This window comes from Alligator mississippiensis, chromosome 10 (assembly GCF_030867095.1).
Source record: "Alligator mississippiensis isolate rAllMis1 chromosome 10, rAllMis1, whole genome shotgun sequence".
Lineage (NCBI taxonomy): Eukaryota > Metazoa > Chordata > Crocodylia > Alligatoridae > Alligator > Alligator mississippiensis.
In genome coordinates this window covers 31,705,399-31,732,579 of record NC_081833.1, presented here as the reverse complement: position 1 = coordinate 31,732,579, position 27,181 = coordinate 31,705,399, and the positions used below count along the sequence as shown (strand labels likewise).

General features: G+C 50.7%; 1 protein-coding gene across 1 annotated transcript; it reads left to right on the top strand.

Moving 5' to 3' along the window:
* LOC102560429 (SNF-related serine/threonine-protein kinase) lies at positions 1-26,795 on the top strand. Its single transcript, XM_006271446.4, has 6 exons — positions 1-517; positions 3,642-4,270; positions 20,854-20,995; positions 21,449-21,661; positions 22,452-22,589; positions 22,969-26,795. Exons 2-6 carry the CDS (start codon positions 3,682-3,684, stop codon positions 24,212-24,214), a joined length of 2,328 nt encoding a protein of 775 aa, XP_006271508.3. The 5' UTR covers positions 1-517; positions 3,642-3,681; the 3' UTR covers positions 24,215-26,795.
* Positions 26,796-27,181: the final 386 nt, after the last annotated feature.

The following is a 27,181-nucleotide window of genomic DNA, read 5'->3' as shown; positions in this document are numbered from 1 at the left end:
GTCCAGGCGCCGGGCGGGTCGGAAGGGCCTCCAAGAGCCGCCAGCCGGGGAGAGTGCGCCACTGCCCCGAGCCGCAGCGCGGGCACTGCCAGCGTCAGCCCCGGGCACGGACGCGGGGCCTTGGCTGCAAGCCGCCCCTGCTGATCCCTGCTTGGCTCTCGCTGTTTCCTGTGACTGTTTCCTCTCCGAGCCCAGAGCTCTGCCGAGCGCGCAGCCCTGCCCGGGGGCGCGGGCGTCCTGCGGTGCCCGGTGCCCCGCGCGCTCCCTGCAGCCCGGCAGCCTCCCCGCAGCCGGCACGGCCGCCCCTGCCCGGCAGGCAGCGCAGCGCAGGGCAGCGCAGGGCAGGGCGAGGCCGCCCCGCCGGGCCCCGCTCCCCGGCTGCAGAGTTTGGTCCCCTTTAAGAAGCCGCAGCCTGCGAGTCTCTTGACGTCAATGAGGGTGAAATCTCCTTAGAGCGCCGCAGAGCCGGAGCGGAGCCGGCAGCAGGAGCCCGGCGCGGAGCCGCCCGCGCGGCGCGGTGAGTCCGAGTCCGAGTCCGGCCCCGGCCCCGGCCCCGGCCCCGGGCCCGGCGGGCTGCGCCCGGACACACGCCCGCACGGCTCCGGGGCGCCGCCGGCAGCTCCGCTCCCCGCCGTAACCCTTTGCTCCCCGCCGCCGTGCCGGGCTCGGGACTGCTCCCCCGGGGCGGGGGCTGCGATCCGCGCTGCAGGCAGCCGCCGGCACAAGGTGGCGGGCGGGGGCTCCGACACCCGCGGGCGGCAGTCAGCCCGGCGCTTCTCGGACCGGGGCTGGAGCCTCTGCAGGGCTCGTGCCCTGGCCGGGCACGGGCACAGGCCTGCTCCCGGGGGGCAGTGCCAGGGCTGGCTTGCCGCCCCTGGGCCTGCTCAGCTCCCCAGCAGGGCAGCGCAGGGGGCAGGAGAGAGATCAAGCCCAGGACCCCTGCAAAGTCGGGGGCAGAAGGGGACCCGTGTAGCCTGAGCCTGGTCCTCTGGCTAGACTGCACCACAGGGGCCTTGGCAGTCCTCACAGCTCCCGTCTACAGTGCTTTCCCCATGCAGGGGCAGGATGCGACAGGCATGTCCACAGCTCCCCTGTCCGGCCATTTGGGACAGGAAGTAAGAGAGGGCCCAGGGGAATTTGTGAGGTGGAAGGAAAGCTGGACAAGGCAGCAAGACTCATCCGGGAGCGTCACAGTTTTGTACTGATTGATCTGGGTTGGAAAAGAGTCCAACGGCTGCTGAATGATGGGACGCTGGCTTGGCACTGAGCCAGGGAGCAGAGTACCTCCTGCTCATCACTGTGGCCCCATTACATCTTCTCTTCCTGGCCAGGCTCCTATCTGAGTCCAGGCTTGCTTGCTGAGATGTGCCAGCCTGGAGTAGGATGGCTGCAAGGGAGCAAGGCTCCAGCCTAGTGGTCCATATAGCCCAGCAGGTTCCTGCACCCAGGTTCACTGGCTGAGAACACTGCATTATTCATGTGATGAATGATGCTGTGCTGGAGCCAGCTCCAGAGCCATGCAGATCCTGGGTGCTGCAGAGGGAAATCTGCTGGAGAATGCCAGAAACTCTCCCTCCCTGCAGTGAGTGTTGTGTGTGTCAATGCCACACGCGGCAGCTGGCCTGCCAGACAAATGCAGACACTCAGCTGAGCACCACTGGAAAGGATCTCGCTCCAACTTCTCTGGGGTGGGGATGGCCTGAGCCACAGACCTTCCCACCCTCAATACTCCAGGAGCCAGGGGATTCCCCCCTTTGCAGGTGCTTCCCTTGCCTTCTGCCCCCAAGAACCCAGTTCCTTGAAATGCAGCCATGATGCTGGAAGCAGGTCAGAGCCCCAAGGCACCCAGGGACCTTGGGTCCCCTTCTCCTAAGCCTTGCCTCTTGTGCTGGCACTTGATTAACATGGAGTCTATAGGAGGCAGTCTGAGGCAACTCCATGCTAGGCTCCATGCCATTGACACCAGAGATCAGAGAGTCCAGGGGAAGTCTGTTGACACCTGTGGTGGGGACAGTTGAAGGTCATATTCCCAGTGTACTAACCACCTTCTCCCAAGCACAGTGGCATCACCTGTGACCATCACAATGATGCTGCGGTGGCCTGTGTCCAGCCCTGCTGTTGGCAGCCTGGCATGACTCCTCTGGTACACAGGTGCCCATTGACTTCATCTCTGGCCCTGTGGCTGGAGACAATGTGCAGAGTGCCAAGGGATTTGACTTGGGCAGTCCATGGCTTTCACATCTCACCCAGGCTCCTCTCTCTGGTAGTGGCTTCACCACCTAAACAAGTGTTTCCCAACCTTTTCTATCCTATGGCACACCGGCCAAATGTGGAGTGGGGGGAGGGGATGGTGGCGGAGAGCAGCTGGACATGTAGCTGGGGTGGTTATCGACATGGGGCCAGCCAGGACGTTGTGGTGGCATGGGACGGCAATGGCAGCACTGTCTGCAGCCACACCCCACTGGAAGCCACGCCCCCCCAGATTCCATGGCACATCCGGACATGTCTGATGGCACACCCGTGTGCCGCGGCACACCGGTTGGGAAATGCTGATGTAAGCTAGGCAGCATCCTGCTCCCCTGGCCTACATAAATTCACATTGGTTGCTAGATGTTGACCCCAGCTTCATTATTGGTTGGGGTGAGCCCTGACTACTTGGTGCTAATGCATGGGACTTGTGTCCCAACAGCACTCTGGAAGCAGCTGCTGAGGCACTTCTATGAAATGCCCTGAGTCGAGGCACTTCCAAACCCTACAACTGCTGTTTCGACTAAGCTGTTTCCTTTCTTCTCCCAGCTTGGTGCACCTAACTCATGACACACTCCTCAAACCTCCACCAGGCTTTCCAAGGGATCAGGACTGAGGAATATCACTCTGTATGAGCCGAGTCCAGACTAGAATAGCAAGGGATATTTAATAGGTATGGATGAACCAAAGTTCTGGGTATGCAGGTAGCCTAAGGGTGGTTGGGATTACCTGCTGGAGAACTGAGGCCAAATGGGCTGTGGGCTGCATGAATGGCATATATACTCTGTAAGTGCTTGTTGGGGGCCTCAGGGCTCCTCAATGGAATGGAATACAGAGGCTGCTCAGGTAGGACAGAAGGCATCAGGCTCTGTGAGAGTCAAACTGTGAGCCCACAGGGCCCCATGGCTAGGTCAGAGAATCAACCTAATACCAGTAGCATGGGATACCCTACCATATCCTGCTGGGCATCTCAGCCATCTCAAGTCCTGTAGGGTAGTATCTTGCAGCAGGGCAGCTTGCATAGAAAACCAAGGGCCATACCACAAAGATGTCAAGCAGTGACCTGTTCTGTTGAGGTCTGTGTATGTATGTGTGAGGCAGACAGGCAGCTGGGCTGCATCTGTTCATATACAGGAAGATCTGGGATCTCTGCACATACAAGAGGAGAGATGACCTATATGGTGCATGTGTGTGGGATTGGCACACATTTTGACCGATTGGATGAAGTCCCATTGCTGTAGACGGTGTATGGCAGATGAGCTGTGTATATTGAGTGCTGGGATCAGTGTTTGGTGTCGGGGGACAGGGTGCCCAGTGCCCCCTGCTCTCGCTGGGTGTGCAGGGACAGGGTGCCTAATACTTCCTATGCTCAGCAGTTGTTCTCTCTTTCCCAGCTCCCTGATGCCTGACTACTTGTGACGCTCTGGTGCAGACATGGCTGGGACCAAGTGCTGCTATGAGGGGAAGATTGCTGGCCTCTATGACTTGGAGCGCACACTGGGCAAGGGCCATTTTGCTGTGGTCAAGCTGGCCCGGCATGTCTTCACTGGGGAGAAGGTGGCCGTCAAAGTGATTGACAAGAGCAAGTTGGATGTGAGTGCAGCAGGGCAGCTGCTGCAGGAAGTGCGCTGCATGAAGCTGGTGCAGCACCCCAACGTAGTTCGGCTTTATGAGGTCATTGACACCCACTCCAAGCTCTACCTCATCCTGGAGCTGGGCGATGGTGGGGACATGTTTGACCACATCATGCGGTATGAGGGTGGCCTGACGGAGGGGCGCGCCAAGCACTACTTTGCCCAGATTGTCCATGCCATCTCCTACTGCCACAAGCTACATGTGGTCCATCGTGATCTCAAGCCTGAGAACGTGGTTTTCTTCCAAGAGCAGGGTGTGGTCAAGCTCACTGACTTCGGCTTCAGCAACTGCTTCCAGCCTGGCAAGATGCTCACTACCAGCTGTGGCTCACTGGCCTACTCTGCACCTGAGATCCTTCTGGGAGATGAGTATGATGCCCCTGCTGTAGGTGAGAGGCCCTGGCTGGCAATTGCCTCAGCCCTGAGGCATTGCAGGGGTACCCAGAACCTGGGGCAGCCCTGGGGGATGCTGGCACAGTGTACCACACTTACCATGTTGTTGAGTGGGAGGCATGGGGTCCCTTGTGGATACATACTCACATACCTCTCCTCAAGCCTGCACAACTGCATGTGCACATACTCTCCTACTCCCAGATCTATGAAAGTGTGTGCTCACTTACATGCACACATGTGTGTGCAGCCCTCCAGATATGAGCATCCCCAAGTGGGAACAAGGCCACATTACATCTCCCCTGTTATAATTACCCATGTGTGTATAGGGCCTCTCCTTGTAAGTTCAGCACTAGAGCATCTTATAAAGCTTTGTTGCATGCCCTACTAAGGCAGGGAACTATTATCCTACTGTACAGATATGGTACAGAGGGACTGACTTAGCTTGCCTTGAGGAGCTCTCTGAGCCACTGTTGTTCAGTTTCACCATCTTTTGGAACACAGGGGAAATTGCAGAGACTTGGAGAAAAGTTAATTTGTGACTGTGTACTGTTGGAGTCCTCTTATAGCCACAGTGGTCCAGAAAATATGCAAGGAGCAAGGTTTTTTGGGTGATATCTTTTATTGGACCAGCTGTATAGTTGGGAGAGATGTTAGACAAGATTTCAGGTACAAAGTACCTTTCTTCAGGTCATTTTGAAGTAAAGAGGGATGAACATTTAAAACATGGTGATTCCAAAAACTAAGCCATTTAGCAGAATACTCATCCTCAGCAAAAATCATGGAGAGATTGCTATGGGATGTAGTCAGTAAAGAGTGGCAGCATAACTAACTGGGGTTCACCAAAAGAACATGCTTGCAACATGTCTTTGTGAAAAATAGGTCTTGTCAAACAAAGATGATACATTTTTATAAGAATAGAAGTTTGGTGACAATGGCTAGGGACAGACATTAAAAAAACCTGAGCCTGAATTGATTCAATCTTTTCAGGTTAGTCTAACTTAGCTAGGCTAAATCACTTTGTAACTGCACAGACAAGCCCTTTGGACTGAAAAAATGCCAGCACATGCCTGCAGTGGCTCAGGCTAGAAGCCGGAGGGTGCTGGAGCAGCCTTCCCTTCCCTTCCACAGGGCTGAGCTGAGGGGTGCATGGCCAGGCCTCCGCAGGATGCTGTGATTAGGGAGGAATTCCCTCCCTCCTTGATATCAGCATTCATCAGCTCTGTTATCAGCATTTAGCACCCCATCAGAAAATAAAATTAGCTTGTTAGTTCAAGCTAATCTTAAACAGCTTTTCCCAAAAGGAAGGAATGTAGGGACATTACCAGCTGAGTTGTTGATTAGCTCCAAAAAACCCTAAGCGGACACTGTCCTATATGCCTTACACAGCATTAGCTAGCATACCACATGCTGGCTGCGGTCTGTGCTGTGAGAAAGAGGAGGAAGGGATCCCTGCTTAAGCAGAGAGTGGTAATGGGGTGTGGGGGATGGGGAAGCCAGCAGACCCTACTGTGCCTGCAAGTCTCTGCCAGAGCTCCAGCCAGGGAGCAGAGGGGAGGGGCCAGCTCTGCTCTGGAGCAGAGAACCCCACCTAGCCCAGGGAGCATGCCAAGATGCAGGGGGAATCTGATTTGACTTAAACCAACAAGAGATCTAGGACAGACATTGCACAAACTGGTTTGACCCAAATCAGTTAAGTCTGATATTACATTCAACCAGGTTTATCTCAAATCGATTTCAGCCATTTTCACACTAGTTTAAGAGCACTGAATGTCTGTTCTGTTACAGGTTTAAACCAGTTTCTGATCACTTAAACCGATTTATGTGTAATGTCTGTCCCTAGCCTATAGGTAACTCCAGATATGAAATACGTGAACAGAAGGGCCTGTGAGAGAAATTTGGGTGCTTGTTACATACTGATGGGGGAGGGGGGGGTCCCCTCATCTTCATTTTGGAAACAGGAAATAGAGAGTGATCTCATTTTGAGGGCCCCCTGAGCTAGGGGGCCCAGTACAATATACTCCCCTTCCCCACACCATCACACAGGCCCTGCTTCAATTTGCCAAATAAGTTTGGCTTAGCCCCACATGATAGAAAACAAAAAACTAGTACTCTACAAAATCAGTGTAGTACACATTAAATGCATTAAAAGTGGATAACTAATAGGTCTTAAAATAAATTGAAGGGAAACTGTTGTCCAAAGGCAGGAGAAGTGTTTCTAGTGGGATATCTTTGGGAACTTTTCCTGGCCTAATGCTATACAATATCTGTATCAATAATGTAAAGGAAAATACAGAATAATTTCAGGTAAAGATTATAGGTGACATAAAACTATCTCTGCATGCTTGGTGTGTAAGAAGGAGTGGTATGAGTGGGTGGAGCTTCAATATGTTTAGTCCCTGCTCTTCTTGAGTACATGCATAAAATTATAGCATGTAACAGCTTGGCTATATGCTGTTGACTCATATGTGTTTTTACTTTCAGCTGTGTGTGGGCGTGTGTGTGTGTTCAAGTGCATGTACACATGTGTGCCCCCACACACATGTATTTGTCCAGGAGCAGGAGTCCAGGCCTGGAGGGCAATTTGTAGGGCCAAGTTCTGTATGGTTAATGAAGAGTTTATGTGGTTTTGCAGCTATCCTGCTCTATACTGTTTTGCGTTTCTTTTCATCAGATTTTTGTGACTTTTATCTGAGCACCTTTCAGTCATGCATGAAGTGGTATGACTAACATTTGTCTTGCATGGTCTGCTCCTTTGCACCCTCTCCCCAGAGGCAGAATTGTATGCGCTGGTGCATGGTGTTTTGGATTTAGCTTGGTTTTTTTTAACTATCCAGGCCGGTCTGTATTCATGTGAGAGAATGTCATTTGCCAGGTGCTGGGCCCTTGGAGTAGAAGATATTGAGGCTTGGGGTGGTCCTTGGGTCCTGGGAGGTTGGTTTCAGCCTCGGACTGGCTCCTAAGAAGGCCCTGTCTCCTGCACAGAGGAGCTTTGCCAGCTGATGGACTGATTCCATAATGGCAGAGAAATGGAGCTGTTGATTTCAAGTTCTCATCCCGAGCCGCAGACTCTTTTGGACATCCTAGACAAAGGAGGGTGGGGCTCATGGCCTCATGGTGACCTGTGTCACAAAAGAGCACTCTCCAATTGTTATTAGTATTTCTAAGGCTTTTTGCTCCAGTTCTGTGAGCCTGGCTGAGGCTAGCTCAGGGCAGAGGCTGAAGCAGGTCCAGCTTCCTCACAGGGGTGGGCATTGCCTTGTGTGCCTTCCCTCCAAACAGACAGGTAAGGTGCTAAATACTTTGTCTACTTCTGTCTGCTTCTGCAGAGCCCCTTGGCAACGCAGTGTTGGTAACCCTAAGGTAAGGTCATTGACTGGGGCAGGTGCTTTGTGTACTAGCAGGGCAGAAAGTGCAGACGTCCTCTCTGATGGTGTCTGTGGGGACAATGCTTGCATTTTCTCATGGGTGGAGTTGCCAAAGCTCGGGAAGCGCTCAGAACAGCCTGTGCTTTGCTGGACTCGCATTGTTACAGCAGGAAGGGCCTTTCCGGTTCCTGGCTTGGCTGGGTTGAATCCTTTCCATGTTGCCTTCCTCAACTCCCTGAGTGCTGCAAATCTAGGGGACTGTATAAGAGTTCCTCTACCTCTGTCTGTACTGGGAGTGTGTGGGGAGGGAGTAGAGGAGGGCACTGTGCAAAGGAGGAAGGGTGAATGACACTGCTGATGAGCAGTCCCATGACCTGTCAGTGCTGGCAGTGCCAGCTTTAGCTCTGTCATTCTCTTTCTCTGTAACCAGTCCCAGAAATGGTTCAGCACACCTTGCAATGCTTGTCTATCCCAGTGGGGAGCTGCAGTCAGAGCTTACCAGGTCAACAGTGCTCAACACCAAAGTGCCCTGAAACCTAAGGGAACATTTGCAGAGCAGCCTGCCAAACACCCTCAGTGGACAGGCAACCCACACTGTCAGGATGCTTTCCGGTCCCCAACAGTTATCCAGCCTTACCCAAAATATTCCCACTGCCACGCAGACTCTGGGTGCCATTACTGCACTTTCCCCTAGGCAGATGTAGCTGGAGGGGGAGGGGGGTTTGCATAAAAGGGCAGATGTCTTGAGTAGGAAAGACACCTCCCCTCTGTCAGAGCATGTCTGTGCAGGGGCAGGAGCCCTGGGAGCAGAATGAGGGGGACCCAGTCTTCTAGCTCACCAGTTGCTGAGGGGGGCTCAGAAACAGGATGAAGAGCAGAACTGGATGCATGAGATGTGTTCTGTAGCACCGGGGACTTCATGGAGCCTGTGAGACAAATATGGGGCCAGAAGTTGCATAGCAATACCTCTGCCTGAGGCTGAGTGCTGGGTCCCACGTCTGCACCTGGGATTGTCCCTAAGTCACCTGGTATTTCTGGTCCCAGAGAGAGTCAAGCCTTGTACATGCATTTCTTGTCAGTCCAGCAGCTGAAGGTGCAGGAAGCAATTAGACCAGTGTCACGTGAAGATATATTTATAGCGTGGTGGAGATAAACGCTAGGGGAAATGGGTAAGGGGCCCCTCCTTGCCCAGCTCTTCATCAGAAGCATCTTTTCTGAGTGTGACATGGTCCTGGCTCCCAGGCTCACATACAGGGTTGTCTCAGGGTTGTGTGCACACAGCCTGAAGTGCAGGAGGGGGGGCTTGGGGAGCAGCACACCCTTACATAATCAGGACCCTGGAGCTTTCAATGGTATTTCTCATGCTAGCAGACTCCAAAGCACTTTCCAAACTGCACAGGCATCTGGCATGCAGGCCAGCCACACAGCCAGCACCTGGTCTGCTACAAACCTTTGCTTACAGGCAGAGTGCTTCTCAGTCCAGGCTGCATTTCTTATCTGAGGCATGATAAGATGAGGGCTCTGTTTGAGGATGAAATTATGCATGTGCCTGGCCCAACTGCTGTACTGATGGGTGTGACTGATATGGAAATACCTTATAGAGCAGCAGCAGTGCCCACAGACTCACCACCAGTATTGCCTTGAGGCTCCCTACTTGTTTCTCGGTTACCCCCGTGCAGGGGTGGCCCATTTACAACAAAGAGGTGTTGGGACAATTTTCCTGCAGGTATAAATGGGCAGAATTGCACTACACTCGGAGCTGTGTTTATTCACCTCAGGAGATAATCTGTTCTCCTTGTTAGCCCTCACAGACACAGCCTGTACTGGGCTCTTCCCAACTTGCAGCCTGTGTCCTCACCAGTAATAAAGGTTCTGGGACCAAATTCTGCTAGCAACCACTGCCTGAATGAGGGACTGTGCTCTGGACATGGCAGTGAAAGTGGGAACTGGGGGCAGAGGGAGCTGGAGTGTAATGGGGCAAAGGGAAGCTTCTCATCGCAGACAAAACTGGCACCAACCTACTGTCATTGGGGCTGGGCAGACTGGCCCCCTCCCCCAAACATCTGCAGACAGCTGTCCTGGCCCCTTGCCCAGCAACCCTGCTATAGTTGTGGGCAGCCCTTCCCTCCCTGGCAGGCTGCTCCCCACCTTCCTTCCCTGCTGCCTGCTTGAGCAGATGGGCAGACACCTGCTGTTGGAGTGTGACCTGGAAAAGCTTGGCATTGCTTAAGCAAGCAGATTAACACCATCAGCTCCCTCTGTTGTCAGCTGATATCTAGCAAAGGCATCCACTGCTTGACCTCTGAAGGATCCTCTCAGTTTCAGGCCCTTCTTGAGTACCGCCTCCAACTGATGGCACAGCTCCCAGATTCCCAGGGGGAGCATCTCAGCCCTCCCCTCATGACTGTGAAGGAAACCTTAGCATATAGCCTTGAGGGCTCAGGTATAAGGTGGAAAAAAGATTGTCCCCCGTAAATTGCTCAGGTGAGGCTGCAGCCTCGGTTCTGGCTGACCCATTGGGATAGGTGCCTGACTTCTGTCCCTGATAGCTTCTGGGGTTGCTTTGATCCTTTCTCAGATCCTTTTCTGTGCTCCCAGCCACCCCAGGGGCTGTGCAGTGCGCTACCCTGTGCAGGGTTTGCGCTCCTAGGCCACAGTCAGCACAGGGCAGGAGGAGTTGAACATTAGGCTCTATCCCTCCCCCACCTGCCCCCAATCTAGTGCAAGGGACCTAGCTCTGCCTAAACCTCAGGCTGCACATGGGACCTCAGGAAGAAAACTAGCCTGAGCTGTACTGATGTTCCCTGCTAGGAAGAGGCTGCTTTCAGCTTCCCTGTGTCCAGCTCTCGACTCCAGAGTTGGGATCATGACTGAACCAACCTGCATAACTCTGCTTTGTTACTTATACTAGGGGTATCATAGGTCTTACCAGATCCTGCCCGTGAGGCTCCCAGTGGGACCAGGAATTTAGGTGTGGGGTAAGTGGGGGTGGGGTATAGAGGTATAGAGCCCTGTTGGGAACATCTGTTAGTTATCTTCCATACTGCTGTTGCTTGCCTTATCATTCACTCCAGTGCTGGGTGATCAAGTCTGTTACTCCTGATTTATAACAATCCCGCCCCCCACACATGTGCATTAATGCAATTGTACTCACATTCATGCTTTACCTACTTACACACACATACATCCTGTCATGGAACCATGAGTCCATGTGTGCATAATTGGCCATTGCATATTAATTGTACCATGCTTCTCCTTTTACACCCACCTCATGTTCACTAACTGTGCTGTCCTTGTGATCAGAGGTGTGCATACCCACGTATTACACATATGGACAGTATGGGACATGTGGTTGTGCATACAGGGCTGGATTAACATATAGACAAACTAGGCACATGCCTAGAGCCCTAAGTGAAGAAAGGGCCCAGTAGTGCATATTTTACATATTATAATTATTGAGCAAAAAAAGTAATATCAAAATTTCATCTTCAACTGGGGGCCCATGAGTTTTTTTGTCTAGGGCCCACTAAAAGGGTTAATCCAGCCCTGTATACATATGTATTTGTCCATACTAATGAGGATATCCAGGCTTCTGCACTGGTGCTTATAAACTCATCCTCTTGTGCATACTAGCCAAACTATGCATCCCCTTGCACACAAACAAGCTGAACTGTACCACTACAGTGAACATGCATGTACATCCTCTTGTTCATGCCTAGTAAGAGGGCCACCCCATTGCACATGTACTTCCTTTCATATATGCTTACTGGACTGTGCATGCTTTTATTTGGCCATGCTGAGGCTATGCTTTCTCTGGCACATCTGTATATTCATATACAGTCTTCCGTACACTTGCTGAGCATAATAACTTCTTGTACCCACCCACCACACATGTATGCACACATACACAGTGTTTTGTATAACAGGCCAAAGCTCCCTGGAGACTGAGCTGGAAACCCTGGAACCACTCAGCTAGCAGGTTGCTTATAGCACTAGATTCTCCTGAGTCCAGACACTTTGCAGTGGCACAAACAAGTAGGCTAGTGCTCATGGTTAGTCCCTGCCAATGTGAGCTTAGCTCCCTGAGTTCTGCTGCTGGATGAATGAACCCATCAATGAGCAGTGGTAGAGATCATTCTTGAATTGAGGGATTGCTGAAAATGTCTGCTGCTGGACATGGGAGCCGTGGGCTGAGCACTGTTGCCTGGCTGTGTTTGGAGAAAAAAGTACCTCTGACCAGTGCTGCACAGGAATCTGGCAACAGGAACATGTGCCAGGACCCCCAAGGGCCTGGCACTGTTTTAATGCTATTGCCTCCCTCTCTGCCTTGTGCCAAGCCTGGCTTTCCTGCTGCTGCTCCTTGCCCTTAGAACTGACCCAGCCTGGTGCTGAGATGGCTACACCAGAGTGTACTTTGCTTTTCCCAGGGATGAGAGGAGATTAAGGCAATGATTGCAACTGACCTGCAGCCACCAGGGATTTGAGGCTATGTAATCCCTGCTCCCTTATCCCCTTTCTCAGATGTGCAGCATGTAACTGAGCCCAGGCTGGCTGTTCACCAGCTTCCCTCACTGACGGCTGCTTACTGCAAGGCTTGTGATTGAACTGTGCCACCCAGATCCCTCCCCAACAAAGCATGTCACCACACATCCCACTGGGGCACAGCTGAACCAAGCAGAACAGTGCTGGGCTATAAATAGCAGGAAATCTCTTGATCTGGACGTGATTTCCACAAGAGCAATGCTTGCTGCTTGTGCCTGGATGCAGTGCTTGCTGCACACAGGATGGGGAGGAATTAGTTAACAGTTAGTGGCCTTGACATCACAGAACTAAAACTAGAAACAGGCTGAATCCAATTAAGTGCTAGGCAAAGCTTGTCTCACACAGCTCAGTCCTGTGGCCCCCTGCTCTGTTAGGTTAGGCAGCACCCCCATCCCGCTCAATTCTAACCAGTCAGTTCCAGAGCTCCCTTCAGTTCTGCCAGTGTCACTCAGCCCTCGTGTTGTCCAAGTCCTGGGCTCTTCTCTTTCCGCTGTACTAATGGCCCTCAATCCCATTCTACAGTGCCAAGCTCCTCCACAGCTCTACTGGCACCCTTCAATCCCAGCCCATAACCCCCTGCTGCTCAGAATCCACACAGCTGTTTTGTGGATCAGGAGCTGGGTAAGAGCCAGAATGAAAAGGCAGGAAGGTGTTGTTTCCTCCTGCTGAAAGGCCAAAAGCAAGGTGTGCAGAGGTGTCCCATTAACCCCAGCATGGTCCAGTGTTTAGTGATGACCTGAGAAGAGGCGAGACCATTTACTGGCAGACCGTTTGCAGCTAAGTGAAGGGAACTGCAGAGCCTTTACTGCTGTATAGCTCTACACTCTCTGCATGAACCCTAAAGCTTTGATAATATGGCAAGGCAACTCAGACCTGCACCCCTCCATGGAGTAACCCTGCTGGTAGTGACAAGACTGCTGCAGGGTATGGGCAGTTTCACCCCATGGGGTGTGTGGCCTGGTGAATCGAGCACTAGATTTAGATTCTCTCAGTCTTTGCTACTTGCCTGTTGGCTGACCGGGCAAGTTGCTTTACCATTTTGTGCCTTAGTTCTCCTTATATGTAAAATGGACATAATGATGCCCACCAGCTCTGTAAAGTGCTTTGAAATCATCTGGTGCAAAACATAATATAAAAGTGAGTAGTGTTCTTTCTACTAACCCTGTTCAGATTCAACTTAGCAGAGATGAAGGATGACTTATCAGCTGACACTGTTGTACCAGGCTGTTCCTGCTGAAATAATCAGGGCCAACACAACTCCTGGGTTACCAACTCAGCCATCTGCGCTGGGTTCCAGAGTTAATACTCCAGTGAGAGAACTGCAGCGGTTCCTCCCTCCCAGAGCAATTGTCTCAGGCTCTCAGCTGATTCTAGCAGGTGTTGCTGTTTTGGCTAAGGTTGGGGTGGCTATCTGTCTTGCAGCAACTGATCCAGACCCCCTGTAGACTTGGACAGCATCTCTGCATGGTCACACTCTCATCATAATTTTGAGGTTTTTTTTCCAACTTTGATGGCTCCAGTGTGATCATCATGAGGAAAATATTGAGGTTGGAACAGATCTATAACATGGTTGGTTCTGGGTGTGGGATTGAAATACCTCCTGGCTGTATTACTGAGAGAAGTGCTAGCTAGACAGTAAGAGTTACAGGCCTGGGAGGATTCAGGTTACACACATACACATGGGGAATATCACAAAGTTTAGCAAAGGCCCTACTCTAACATCTTAGGGATGTTCTGACCACAATGGCAGGGTGATGTCTGCAACTGATTGTGTGAGCCATTGATTTTTTCAACTCAGTCCCTGAACCAAAAAAATAAAAATAAAAATTGGCTTAGGCCAAACCAAAGTGAAACTAAAACCATCATTTGTTGGGCTAGGGACAGAAGTTGCACATAAAGTGATGTTAAAGTGATGAGAAACTGGTTTAAACCTGTAACGCAACAGAAGTATACCAGTTTCAAAATGGCTGAAACTGGTTTAAGATGCACGTGGTTGAATGTAATATCAGACTTAACTGATTTAAGTCAAACCAGTTTATGAAACTTCTGTCCCAGACTTCTTCCTGGTTCACATTAAATCTCAGCCCCCACAGCATCCCAGGATGCTTTGTAGCCCTGGATTGGGCTGTGCTGTCTGCTCAAGCAAAGCAGGGTTGGCCTTGCTCCCTAGTGGGAGCAGTGAAAGCTGGCTGAGAAGGGGGTAGAGATGGGTAACTTGGCTCTGTTCCAGCAGCAACCCCTGAACTTTCCTTCTAGCTACAGTAGCAAGTTAGATTCATTACTCGCATTCAGATAAAATAGTTCACTGTATCTTTTGTTCCATCCAGCCAAAGAGTTTCCCTTCAAATATTCTCTCCCTCAAAGCTATTCCCTTCTCCAATGTTACTTATTCTTTTCTCTGCCCTCATTCAACTCTTGCAGCCAGTTTCCTCTGTCCTGTTCTGTATCCACTCTCATTTGAACTTACATCAGGCAGTCAGATCTCAGTGCCTTGTGTCCACCCACAGAGGCAGTGTGAGACACAGCTTTGGTTCTTTGGGTAGATCAGATATGATATTTTTTATTAGACCAACTAAATAGTAGGAAAAATTGTTCTTTGTAAGCTTTTGGGCACAAACACCCTTCTTCCAGCACAGGGAGGGTTTCTAGTTTCATAGTTATTAGGGGCTGGAGGGGACTGGTGTTTGTGTGCTCTCCTGGGTAGACTAGAAGCCAGTACGCAAAATGCAGGTCTGTGAAAGTGCAAATGCATGGCAGCAGGGATCCGAGGGAATGAGAGACAATAGGTGTGAGACAGGTAGCTGGGGAGGAAAGGGGGAACGTTGAACTGTTGATAAAATGTAGCTAGTAAAATGCAGACACGTTTCCTGGGGTTATCAGATGGCAGCTTTTCCACAACTTTAAAGGGTCAGGCACACTGCAAAGGCTCCAACCCCTCAGCAGCATCTAATCTACCAGAACACACAAACATGTTTGAGAACAGGGGATGTAGGGGGTGCATGGGGGTGCACATGCCCCCTGTGACGGGGCTGGTGACACCCCTGATGCCAACACTGATGCTGTCGGTAGGGCTGGTGCCTCCCCTGACAGGGCTGCCACCATTGGGGGCTTCTGTGGGTGCCTCCCCAGATTCAGGAGGCACCAGTCACTCATGGGATGTAGCCACACCCCCTGCCCTGGGCCTCTGGGGTTGGCAGGGCTGGGGAGGGGGGCAGTCCCTCTCAGGCTGTTGCTTCCTCATCCCGCCTAAACAGGGGTAGCCACACCGCCTCCACTGGAGTAGGAAGGGGGAAAGAGCCTTGGAGCTTCAGTCTTTTCCCTTTGGCAGTGGCTGGCAGGCATGCTCTAGTGCCCCCCTCCTCCTTCCCACCTGCCTTTGGCCTGAGCCACTGCAGACATGTGGCTACATTTCCTTAACCAAAAGTGAATGTCTGTTTACTTGCCTCTTGCTTTAATCTCTTCAGTTTAGTGTAACTTGCAAAGACTGAATTGATTCAGCCTCAGGCTGCTCTCTGAGCATTGGGAGCAAGGATTTAAACCACATTCTGCTTCCACTAGTGCTTTTTGTTCAAGAGGCAGACACAGTTCTTTGGGTGAATCTGATATCTTTTATTAGACCAATTTAAATAGTTGGAAAAATTTTTCTTAGCAAGCTTTCAGGTTTAAAAACCCTTTGTCAGGCTAAGGAAGCATCTGCAGTTGGTGTGTGCTCTTCCTGGATGGAATGAATAGTAAAGAAGCCAGAGGCTGGGCTGGTATGTATGCAAGAAAGCCAGTCAGTGAAGATGTAAATTGAGGAGTCGGGGGGGGGGGGGGGGGGGAGGAGGGAATGAATGTAGCAGGTAAATAGTGGAGAGGTACCTGGGGAGTCAGATGTCAGGCAGGTTATAATGTGTCATAAATCCAATGTCTATATTTAGTCCATGATTTTTGTATCCAGGAGATTTATGAAGTGAAGTTTGTAGGCTCGTCTGTGAAAAGAGTTTTGTAAGTTTCCTTCGAGGATTAGAACTGAGAGATTGGAGAGAAAGTGGTTTTCTTGTGAAAAATGTGCCACCACAGGTAATTGGGTATTCTTTGTCTTTAATAGATGTCTGGTGTGCGTTCATTCTGGTGTGCAGTTGTTGTTTGGTCTCTCCTACGTATATTTGCATCAGGGCATTTGGTGCATTGGATGAGATATATTACATTTCTGGAAGTGCAACTGTAAGATCTGGGAATGTTGATGGTTCTGTTGTGGGGTGTAGTAAGCTTTTGGGCACAAACACCCTTCTTCCGGCACAGGGAGGGTTTCTAGTTTCATAGTTATTAGGGGCTGGAGGTGTGTTGGCAGGTTTTGCATTTTTTGTTATGGCATGGTTTGGACCTATTCAGTGTGTTCTGGGCCATAGGAAGTTTGCTTCTGGTGATGAGGTTAGCGAGGTTTGGTTCTTGTTTGAAGGCTAGGATGGGTGGCTCTGGGAAGATCTCTTTAAGAATAGTGTCTCCTTCTAGGATAGATTGCAATTGTTTGAGGATTTTCTGTATGGATGTGAAGGAGGGATGATATGTCATATGTGTGCAATTTGTGGGGGGGGATTTCTTCTGTACTGCAGCAATTCTTCACGTGGTATCTGAGTGGCTCTTTCAAACATGTGATCTATCTCTCTGGACGAGTGTCCTTGTTGAGTGAAAGCCTTTTTAAGATTAGTGCGGTGGCAATCCTGTGTGTTCCCAGTGCAAATTCAGTGGTATCTGAGGCCTTGGCTGTATATCACAGCTTTCTTGGTGTGTTTAGGGAAATTGCTGGTTCTACGCAGGTATGTATGTTGGTTTGTGGGTTTCTTGTATAACATGGTCTGTATTTTTACCATTCTGGATACTGATCATCATGTCTAAAAAGGAGATGTTGGTGCCGAAGTATTCAAGAGATAGTTGGATGGAGGGATGATGATTGTTGAATTTCTGATGGAACTCAATAAGAGATTGCAGGTTTTCAATCCAAATGATAATGCTATTGATATATCTTAAGTATAGCAAGGGTTTGATGGTGCAGTTCTTGAGGAATTCTTCTTCCAGGTGGCTCATAAAAAGATTGGCATACTGTGGGGCCATTTTGGTGCCCATAGCTGTGCCCATGGTCTGGAGGAAGTGTTAGTTATTAAAAATGAAATTGTTGTGTGTGAGAATATTACTGACCTTATACAGTTCATCTTTGGATCTGTATTCTGAGTTGTTATCTTGCTCTTGTAGGTATCTAAGGCAGGACTGGATGCCATCCTGTTGTGAGATGTTGGTCTATAAGCTGGTAACATCCATGGGGGCTAGGAGGGTGTTGTTGGGAAGGTGGTCTATGTTTTTAAGGTTCTGTAGAAAGTCTGTAGTGTCTTGGACAAAACTCACTCTTTGGATGACAGGTGGTTTTAGGATTGATTCAACGAAACCTGATATTTCATAGATTCATAGATAGTAGAGTTGGAAGGGACCTCAGCAGATCATCGAGTCCAACCCCCTGCCCCGAGCAGGAAAGAGCACTGGGGTCAAGTGACCCCAGCCAGGTGCTTATTCAGTCTCCTCTTAAAGACCCCCAAGGTAGGGGAGAGCACCACCTCCCTTGGAAGCCCATTCCAGATTCTGGCAACCCTTACTGTGAAGAAGTTCTTCCTGATGTCTAATCTGAATCTGCTCTCTGTCAGTTGGTGGCCATTATTTCTAGTTACTCCACGGGGTGCCCTGGTAAACAGAGCATCTCTTATCCCTTTCTGTACTCCCCCCGCGATGAATTTGTAGACTGCCACAAGATCACCTCTCAGCCTTCTCTTGCAGAGGCTGAAGAGTTTCAAATCTCTCACTCTTTCCTTGCAAGGCCTTACCTGCAGGCCCCTAACCATATGAGTGGCCCTCCTCTGGACCCTTTCAAGGTTATCCACATTCCTTTTGAAGTACGGCAACCAAAACTGGACACAGTACTCCAGCTGTGGCCTCATCCATGTGGCATAGAGGAGAAGTATCACCTCCCTGAACCTATTTGTGATGCACCTGCTAATGCATGATAAAGTACGATTAGCTTTACTGATCACTTCATCACACTGATGACTCATGTCCATCCTGGAGTCAACTATGACTCTGAAATCCCCTTCTGCTACAGTGCTGCTGAGAAGGTCCTCCCCCAGTCTGTAAGTGCGTTGGTGATTCTTTCTCCCTAGGTGTAGCACTTTGCATTTGTCCTTGTTGAATTGCATCCTATTCTGTTCTGCCCACTTCTGCAACCTGTCCAGATCCATCTGGCTTCATTCCCTGCCCACTAGTGTGTTTACTTTACCCCATAATTTGGTGTCATCTGTGACTTTGGACAGAGTGCTCTCCATGCCCTCATCCAAGTCATTGGATTTCCTCAGTTAGGGTTCCATGGTTGGATATTATAGGTCTGCCAGGGTTCCCTTGCTTGTGGATTTTAGGGAACATGTAAAAAGTCCCTTGGTTAGGTAGTGGTGGGGATCAAGGTCTGTAGTTTTCCTTGTAGTTCTGATGGAAATGATTTGATGGTATTTTTGAGTTTCAAGGTAAAAAGGGGAGTAGGATCTTCTTGTAGTTCTTTATAGTACATGATGTCAGAAAGTTGTCTGTTGGCTTCCTGTTATGTAGTCTTCACAGTTAAGGATGACTATGGCTCCTCCTTTATCTGCTGGTTTTATTACTGTTTGGTGGTTAGATCTTAGAGATTTTATTTTGTTCAAGAGGGCGTTCCCTCAGTTTCTTGTTGATGCTGTTCCACTTTGCAAGGTGCACTTACATGCTAAATGTAGCAGGAGCCAGAACCCAGCTGTCCTGCCTCTCAAGAGAGTGCCCTCACCACTGTACTAGGCAGTCATCTCATATGGTTGAATCTACATTTGTTGTCAAATAAAATATTTAAAAAGTTGCCCAAACCTAAAAATCAGCCCTTTACTATGGGGCACTAGGAGTTGCACCACAGCTAACATTGCATTGCAATCTCTGTTCAAGGCTGGTATCTTGCTGTGTAGAAAAACAGATGTGCCTAGGCAGATGACCTTAGAAACTGAAGGACCATATCAGAAGCATGGAGAGAGTTTGCCCTGCAAGTTTGATATCACTTGGTGAAAGGGTTCCAGAGATATCGCCTTCCCTCCAACATGCATCTTCCCTCCTTTAATATTTTGGATTTTTATAAGCCTTTTTTGTACAGAGATAGGGAAAATCTCTGCAGATGAGCTCCCTATAGGAATAGAACTGAGCTGTGCTCTTGTCCAGGCCCAGCACCACAATCCAGGTCCAAACCAGTCTCTCCAAAATTATTGGGTTCCCCCCCTTGGGATCACTAGGTAAGTTCATTAAGCTCTAGCCAATATTTCCAGGGGCACCTGTCCAGCCTGGTGTGAGCTGACAAGGATGGAACCTGCAGCAACCACTCTACTAGGGACAGACATTACACATAAACCAGTTTAAGTCATCAGAAACTGGTTTAAACTTGTAACAGAACAGACATTTAGTGCACATAAACCAGTTTGAAAGTGGCTGAAACCAGTGTGAGATAAACCTGGTTGAATGTAGACTTAACGGATTTGGGTCAAACTGGTTTATGCAATGTATGTCCCAGATCCCTTCCTAATTTAACTTAAACCAGAGTCCCCCAGCATCTCAGATGTTTTGCTGCCCTGGGCAGGGCTCTCTGCTCCAGAGAGCGGGGCTGACCCCTCCCCTCTGTTTCCTGGCTAGAGCTCCGGCAGAGACAGCAGGTACAACAGGGTCTAAATGACTTCCCTATGCCCCCTCCTCCCTCACCACTTCCTGATCAAGCAGGGATTCCCTACTCCCCTCTCCCACAGCACAGACTGTAGCCAGCATGTGGTATGCTAGCTAATGCTGAGAGCTTTCTATGTGTAAGGCAGACAGGACAGTGTCTGCTTAGGGCTTTTTGGAGCTAATCAATAGGTCATCTGGTCCCTTTGTTCCTTCCTTGAAAAAAGGTTGTTTAAGAAGAGCTTGAACTAATGAGAGAAGCTTTTGTTTTGTTTTGATTTGATTTGATTTGTTTTGTTTTGATGGGGTGCTAAATGCTCTGTTATCAACTCCCTGCTGGGTTGGTCAGGAATAGTGAGGTGGGGGGAACTCCTCCCTAATCAGAGCAGGGGCCTGACCATGCCCCACCTCAGCTCAGCACTGTAGAAGGGAAGGGAGGGCTGCTCTAGCGCCCCCTTGCTTCTAGCCTGAGACACTGCAGGCATATGCCTACATTTCTTCAGTCCAAAGGGGATGTCTGTACAGTTACAAATCGGTTTAGCCAAGCCAGGTTAGACTAACCTGCAAAAATGGAATCAATTCAGGCTCAGGCTTTTTGAATGTCTGTCTCTATCCCAGCAGCTTCAAGCCATGCATGGAAGTGCTGTATAGAGACCAGAGCAGGGAGCCCCTCACTGTCTCCACACAGTTTAGTGCACAAGCCTTTGACCTCTCTGTGCATCATGCCCCCAGGACTGGGCCTGAGGCTGCCAGGAAATAGATCCAGACATGTACCTGGGACATCTCCACCCCACTGGATGAGGCTTTTGCCCTTAACCTGGCCCTACTGGGCCCCATTCCTTCTGCCTGCTTTTGCTGTGCTGGTGGCCTAAGTTCAAGATTCACAGAGGAGTTATGCCGCTACAGCTGTTTGTTCTTCCCTCCTTTCACAGACATCTGGAGCTTGGGCGTCATCCTGTACATGCTGGTGTGTGGCCATGCACCCTTCCAGGAGGCCAACGACAGTGAGACACTGACTATGATCATGGACTGTCGCTACACGATCCCTCCACACGTGTCCTCACAGTGCTCTGAGTATGGACCCCCCCCTCCCCGCCCCTCCCATTCTCTCTGTTCTCTCTCCTCTCCCTGGCTTTCAAAGAGCCTGGCAGTCTGGAAGCCCCAGGCCTGGTCCCCAGGAAGCCAGGGTCCCCATCACAGAGCCACCATCCACATCCACAGTGAAATATAGAGCATGGGACAGGGTGTTCCCTGATGCCACACACAGCCCCCTTTCCCTGGGCAGGCAGACCCCTAGTGGGGCTGCCTGGGAGTGAGCCAAGAGTTGGGAGCTAACACTTGACAGGGCTCAATAGGAAGTAAGATTAAGACTTTCAGCTGCTTTCTGGGATAGGGCCTGTCCCTCTGCCTGTGTCTGTACAGCAGCTGGCACAATGGGTCTGAGGTGCTGTGGGGATGCATGTAAAGTGTAAAGGCTGATTCCTCCTGGGCTGCCTGGTGACCATTCCCTCTTTTCCTCTTTGGCAGTCTGATTTCCAGGATGTTGCAGCGGGATCCCAAGCAACGCGCCTCACTGGAGCAGATTGAAACCCACCCATGGCTGCAGGGTGTGGACCCCTCCCCAGCCAGCCGCTCCTTGCTCCCCCTCACATCCCACAAGCGGGTGTCTGAAGAGGAGCATGACATCATCATCCAGGCCATGACGTGTGGGAACATTGCTGATCGAGACACCATCCAGGAGTGAGTGCGCAGTAGGCTAGTATGGGGCAGGGAGTGTCTGTGTCTACTGGGGTCAATGCACCTACTTCCCTGCCATGGCAAAACAACTGCTGTACTTCAGGCCATTTCAAGGTTAGGCTGCCACCTCAGGGTGGAGCAGTAGACTTTCATCCTCCTCCTGTAGCATTCACTTGGCTGCACCTGAAAAATAGCTGTTTGCATGGTATGATGAGCAATGTCCAGGGGAGCAAAAAGTCTCAGGCACCTGCAATGCTTCCCTCCCATTCTCTGAGCAGCTGGGTAGCAAGCCTTTGGGTGAGCCATGTGGGGTTGTTGGATAGGGTTCTCTGCAGGTGACAGGAACAAGGCTGTGGTGGCGGGGGGGGAGGGGGGGGGGCGGCGTTCCCTGCAGGGCTGAAATGAGACTGGGGATTCCTGTGTGCAAGGGGAGTGAGGTAGCGTTCCCTGTAGGCATCTCCCATAGGGGGAAAGTAGGTCTGGGAAACCCACCAAGAGGTATGGAGTTGGGGATCCTACAAGCTGGAGGTTCCCCAGTGCCTGTAATCTCCTGAAGAGATTGAGGAGGGGGGTGTTTCCCATAGGCAGGGAAGCAGAAATGGGGGTCCCTATAGGTGGGGTTTACAAGGCCATGTCTGGTATCTGGAGCTCAGTGCTTTGAGCTTGTTCCTGTGCCTCATGCAGGCTTTGTGTACACCACATTGTGCCAGTGTGTGTTCCCAGTGCCCTGTGCCACAGGCATGTCTGCCTCTTTGGGATGCGAGTCTCTCATCTTTGCCTCACATCTCCCTAGGGCCTTGGAAGCTGATCGCTACAACCACATCACAGCCACCTACTTCCTCTTGGCAGAGCGGATCCTTCGTGAGAAACAGGAGAAGCAGAGCCACAACCTCAGCTTGGTTTACAACCTGGCCCAGCAGGTCCAGAACAGGTGAGTGCTATGCTTAGGATTCTTGGATCCCAAAGCCAGATGGGTGTCCTGCTGTGATTTTGGGGTCGCAGCTGGAACAGGCCAAGCTGCCTGTGTGCCAGAAGTATCTCACAGATACAGTTCCCCTGCATGTGGTGCTCCATCTCCAGCAGAGGGGCTACGAACTCACATCCTGCCCCAGGAAACAAGGGGCAAGGCTTTGTGGGCTGAGTTGAGCAATTCCAGCCTCCAGCAGTCCAAGCTCCATGGACAAGGTGGAACCAAGGGTCACCTTTTTGCCCCAGGCTGCCTTTTGAATTTCAGCCTCAGGGGTTTCCCCAAGAAAGCATCTTCCACTCATGTGATGGACTCATGGCCATTTTCTCTCTCTCTCTTTCAGGACCAACTTGTCGGACACATTCAGCACTGTGGGCAACAGCAGTGACCTTTCACCCTTTATGGAGACACCAAGCAGTCTTGCAGCTTTCCCCAGTCCTAAGCCCCAACCAGCAACTAAGAGCACTTTGGAAGCATTTGGAAAGGATTCTGGGAAAAGTGAAAGGAAGTCCACTTCCTTATCTACAGTGGATGGAGATGAAGTTCCAGCCAGTTTCCATGGAAATAAACAGCCAGTCAGAGCATTGCTCAAGCCCTCCCTGGTTGATGCCCCCATTGCCAAGAGCACCCCTGCTTTGCAGCAGATTTGTGAGGAAGAAGAGGAGGAGGAGGAAGATGGAAAGCCTGACACAATAGAAAGGAAAAGCACCTCCTTAAACCAAGAGCAAATGAGAGATTTCCAGACCTCCAAGGTCTCCATACTGTTCTGCCGAGGCACCATGGTCTATAGTAAGGGGGACAAGGGCTCTCCTGCGAGGGCCACAAAGCCAGTCCTCTGTGAACCAGCCACAGGGTCTAACGATCCATACCAACCTCTCCAGCAGTCAGCAAGCCCAGTGGACAAGAAAGGACCCAGACAAGAGGCAGCAAGCCAAAATGCAGGTTGGGAAGTCACAGGCAGCAATCTTAACTTAGGCCTTGGGAAGAATACCAGTGACCCACTGCTGGTGGGTACCACAGCTGGAGAAGGGGATGGTGAGCTCTGGAAAGGCAGGCATGACTTTGAGCCACTGGGATTTGAAGGAAAGGGTCTGGAAAGGGCTGAGGTTGAAGACAGGTCAGGGAAGCAGGAGGACAACAACAACACCACAAAAATAGAGGATGGTGGCACCATTGAGGAGCTTTCTGAAAAAGCAGAAAAGATCATCTACCCACAGAGCAGCAAGGACCTTGGCACCAACTCTACTGGAAGCTGTGGGGTCCAGGATGGAGGAAGCCTCCAAGCCATTTTAACTAGGACATCAGCTCTGGAAGACAAGTCCAGTAAAATTGATGGTATCCCTGAGATGGGATCCTCAGACCAGGCAAAGCACTCAGCTGAGAGCTCCTACAATGATGGTACTGTGGGCAGTGAAACCATGGTAGACAATGTGATAAAGCTTGATCCTGGTAAGAACAAGAGCGCGAGCCTGAGGGACAGGATCATGCAGTTCCCATTGTGTGAGAAGGCACTGGCCTTCAAGATCAGGCCCAGCTCCAAGGACAGCCTCCTTTCCCTGGGACAGTTCAACTGCTGCCATGTCATCTAAGTGCTGTACATATATCACCCATCATCAAGGGACTGAGCGAGAGAAGGAAAGTGACTGAGAACAGCCCCAAAGCCAGGGGCACGGCAGATGCAGGACTGCAAGACATCATGCTTTCGCTGTTCTTGTTCTCCTCCATTTCTTCATTCTTGTACTCCCCTAGAGCAGCTGCTCTCCTAGTTCCATTGGGCTGAAAACCGTGCTCCACCTGCTTGTCCTTCCTTTGCCTAGGATTCCTGCACTGAAAACACTTTGAGCTCTTGGCACCCCAGCACCGAGAACACAGTGTAGAGTTCAGGACCATCTGCTTGGCTGACCCTGTCTTTACACACTGCTGCCAGCCCGCTCCAACCTGCTGCAGCTACTCTGTGATCTCCTGGGGCAGGATCTGTCAGTACAGCATATTGGGGAAGGGGTCTGCTCAGGTACTTCTCTAGGCAGTAGGCAAGGCAGTCTTGGTTTAGGGACATCTCACAGACTCCTGCAAGTATAGCCCTTGTGATCTCTGCAAAGGTTGCTTTGATGCCCCCTGCTTGGCAGAAGGCAGCAGCACTCACTGTCACCTACACAGGCTGGAATTTGCAAAGGGACGAAGGCAGGAGGAATGTTCAGCTCAGTGTCTGGCTGTGTTCAGCTGCTTCAGGAACCCTAGGTCTGCTCTCAGACAAGCTTGGCCAAGTAGGAGGCAACTTTGAGGGCACTGGCTCGTAGTAAACACCACAGCTGCTGCAGGGTACATTTCAGTATGCATGGGCCACTGGCCATACTTGTCCAGTCCTGAACCGTAGGTCTGGAGTCTGAGCTCAGGTAGAAGTCAGAATCCATTCCCCACTCGGACTTGGGTAGCCCAGCCTGTGAGCCTCTAGGGACTGATTCAGGGGCAGCTGCACACTTCCCTGGGACCCACTCCTTCTGCTCTTGAGGTGTGGGTAAATCTAGGCCAGTTACCAAAGGTTTAAAAGTAGAAGGCAATACCCCATTCCTGTGAGAAGCCTGCCTGTGTTCCTTGCTCCATCATAGCCAAACACCAGAGTCAGGCTTGCGCGTCCCCTGCGTTTCAGGGTCATTTTGCTCCCTCAGGGCTGAGAGGATGCAAAGGGACTCCACCGCACCCTGGAGAATGCCCCCAGTACAGGGGCTGCTCCACCAGGAACAGAGCCATCTCCAACCACCCCATGTGAGCACCAGGCAGGTTCAGGATAATCCTACACTCAGGCTCCCTTCAGCAGCCACAACACCCAAAAGACCATAGCAACTGGAGTGCAGGTTATGGCAAACCCCCAGGGTTGCCTTTCCCTGCTCCAAGACTGGACCTGGCCCTAGTGGCTACAGGACATAGGAGATAAAGCCACCTCTACTTGGTCTCTGTGCTGGGGGCTTTGTCCCCACGACTCCTTTGGAGGTGGCAAGTACTGTGGGAGAACCAAATCCTGCTTACAGCGTGTACCCTTGGAGCACTGCTAAAGCCTCCACACCTCTGCACACAGCCAGGGAGCCAATTCCAAGGTTCTCAGCAAGATCAGCCCTACTCTCTGCCATCAAGGGCAGCTGTGAAACCACTTTCTAGCAAGGGAGGGAAGGAGTACCTGATGGAATCCGCATGGCAGTACCTGCCCCTTTAAGAGGGCACTGGCAGTACAAGAAGGCTGTCGGTGTGTGTGGCAGGGGACCCAACCAACTGTGCTGTAGGACAGGGCCTCTGCTCTGTGGCTGGCAGCAACCAGGTGTCAGCATCATAGTCGTTGCTGGGCCTTGCCTGCTAGAGAGGGTGCTAGGTGAGAAGAGCCTGGCCTAGCTGGGGGAGGAGACATACTAGTCTAGGTAGTAATGATGCCAGACACAGAGGTCCTGCATGAGTCTAGGCATGCATCCCTCTTCTTTTTCTGTAAAAGCCAGACAATGCCCTGAAAGCTCAAAATCCCACAGTCCAGTGGGTGCTTTGGGCACATCTTGGTGTCTAGGCAGCCAGCAGCCCCCTCTGCCCTTCTGGCTTGGGAGGGGGTTTTTATAACTATTAGAAATATTTTTTTTAAAATAGTCTATTTTAATGTAATTTAAATAGAGATCATTATATGCCCCCACCCCCTGCCCCTGCCTGAGCACTCTTGGGGCAATGGGCTGCGCTTCCTGCACCAAACATGCATGGCCTCCAGAGCTTCTGGGTGCCTGACCATTTCCCGTCCCACCTCATATAGAACCACCCTGTTTGTGCAGTCTGAGTGGCAATTCAGAGGGGGGCAACTGCTTATCTGTCTGCACAGTATCACGCACACTTCTGGTGACTCAACAGGTTAGGAACAGGAGCTGGGAGTGCATGCTTGTGGTGGTGGGTGTGCGTGTGTCACGCACAAACACATGTACACACATATAAGGTGCACAGTCTAGTCTGTTTCCTCCAGGCACCCCTGCAATGATAAGCTTTCTATTTATTATCTCTGTGTTTTCTTGCTGGCAAGAAATGAATTGTGAATAAAGTCTGACTCCAGAGCTCACTCCCAAGTTCTGAACAATGTGCACTGAATGGATCGGGTCCAATTAGAAAGAAAAGCAATTCGGTCCAATAAAATAAGCTCCTAATTTCAAACCAGTTTCTCTGTTTCCTTTACTGGGCTCCCAAGGAGGAAGGAGAACAGCATGTAGTATTTTAGGTAGTGGCGCGAAGATGTTGTAGCCATTTTATCCAGTTGCCCTTTGCCAAGAATTAACACAGGTCAGAGCCCATCTGGTATGTATGCTGTTAGAGGAAAAAATAGGTGACATGAAATCTAGAAATATTTTTAGTGCAAACTGTTTCTTTGCACCATTTGCACCAGCCCTAGGACAGAAATAATCACAACATACAGCCCGTTTTTCCTGGTATCCCAGCACATACATCAATCCCCTGTTTTCCTAGAGCAATACCTTTAGGATTGATTCAAGGAGAAAGATTAGAAAAAGCACAAATGCCCAAGCTGCTTGCAAGAGCCTCCT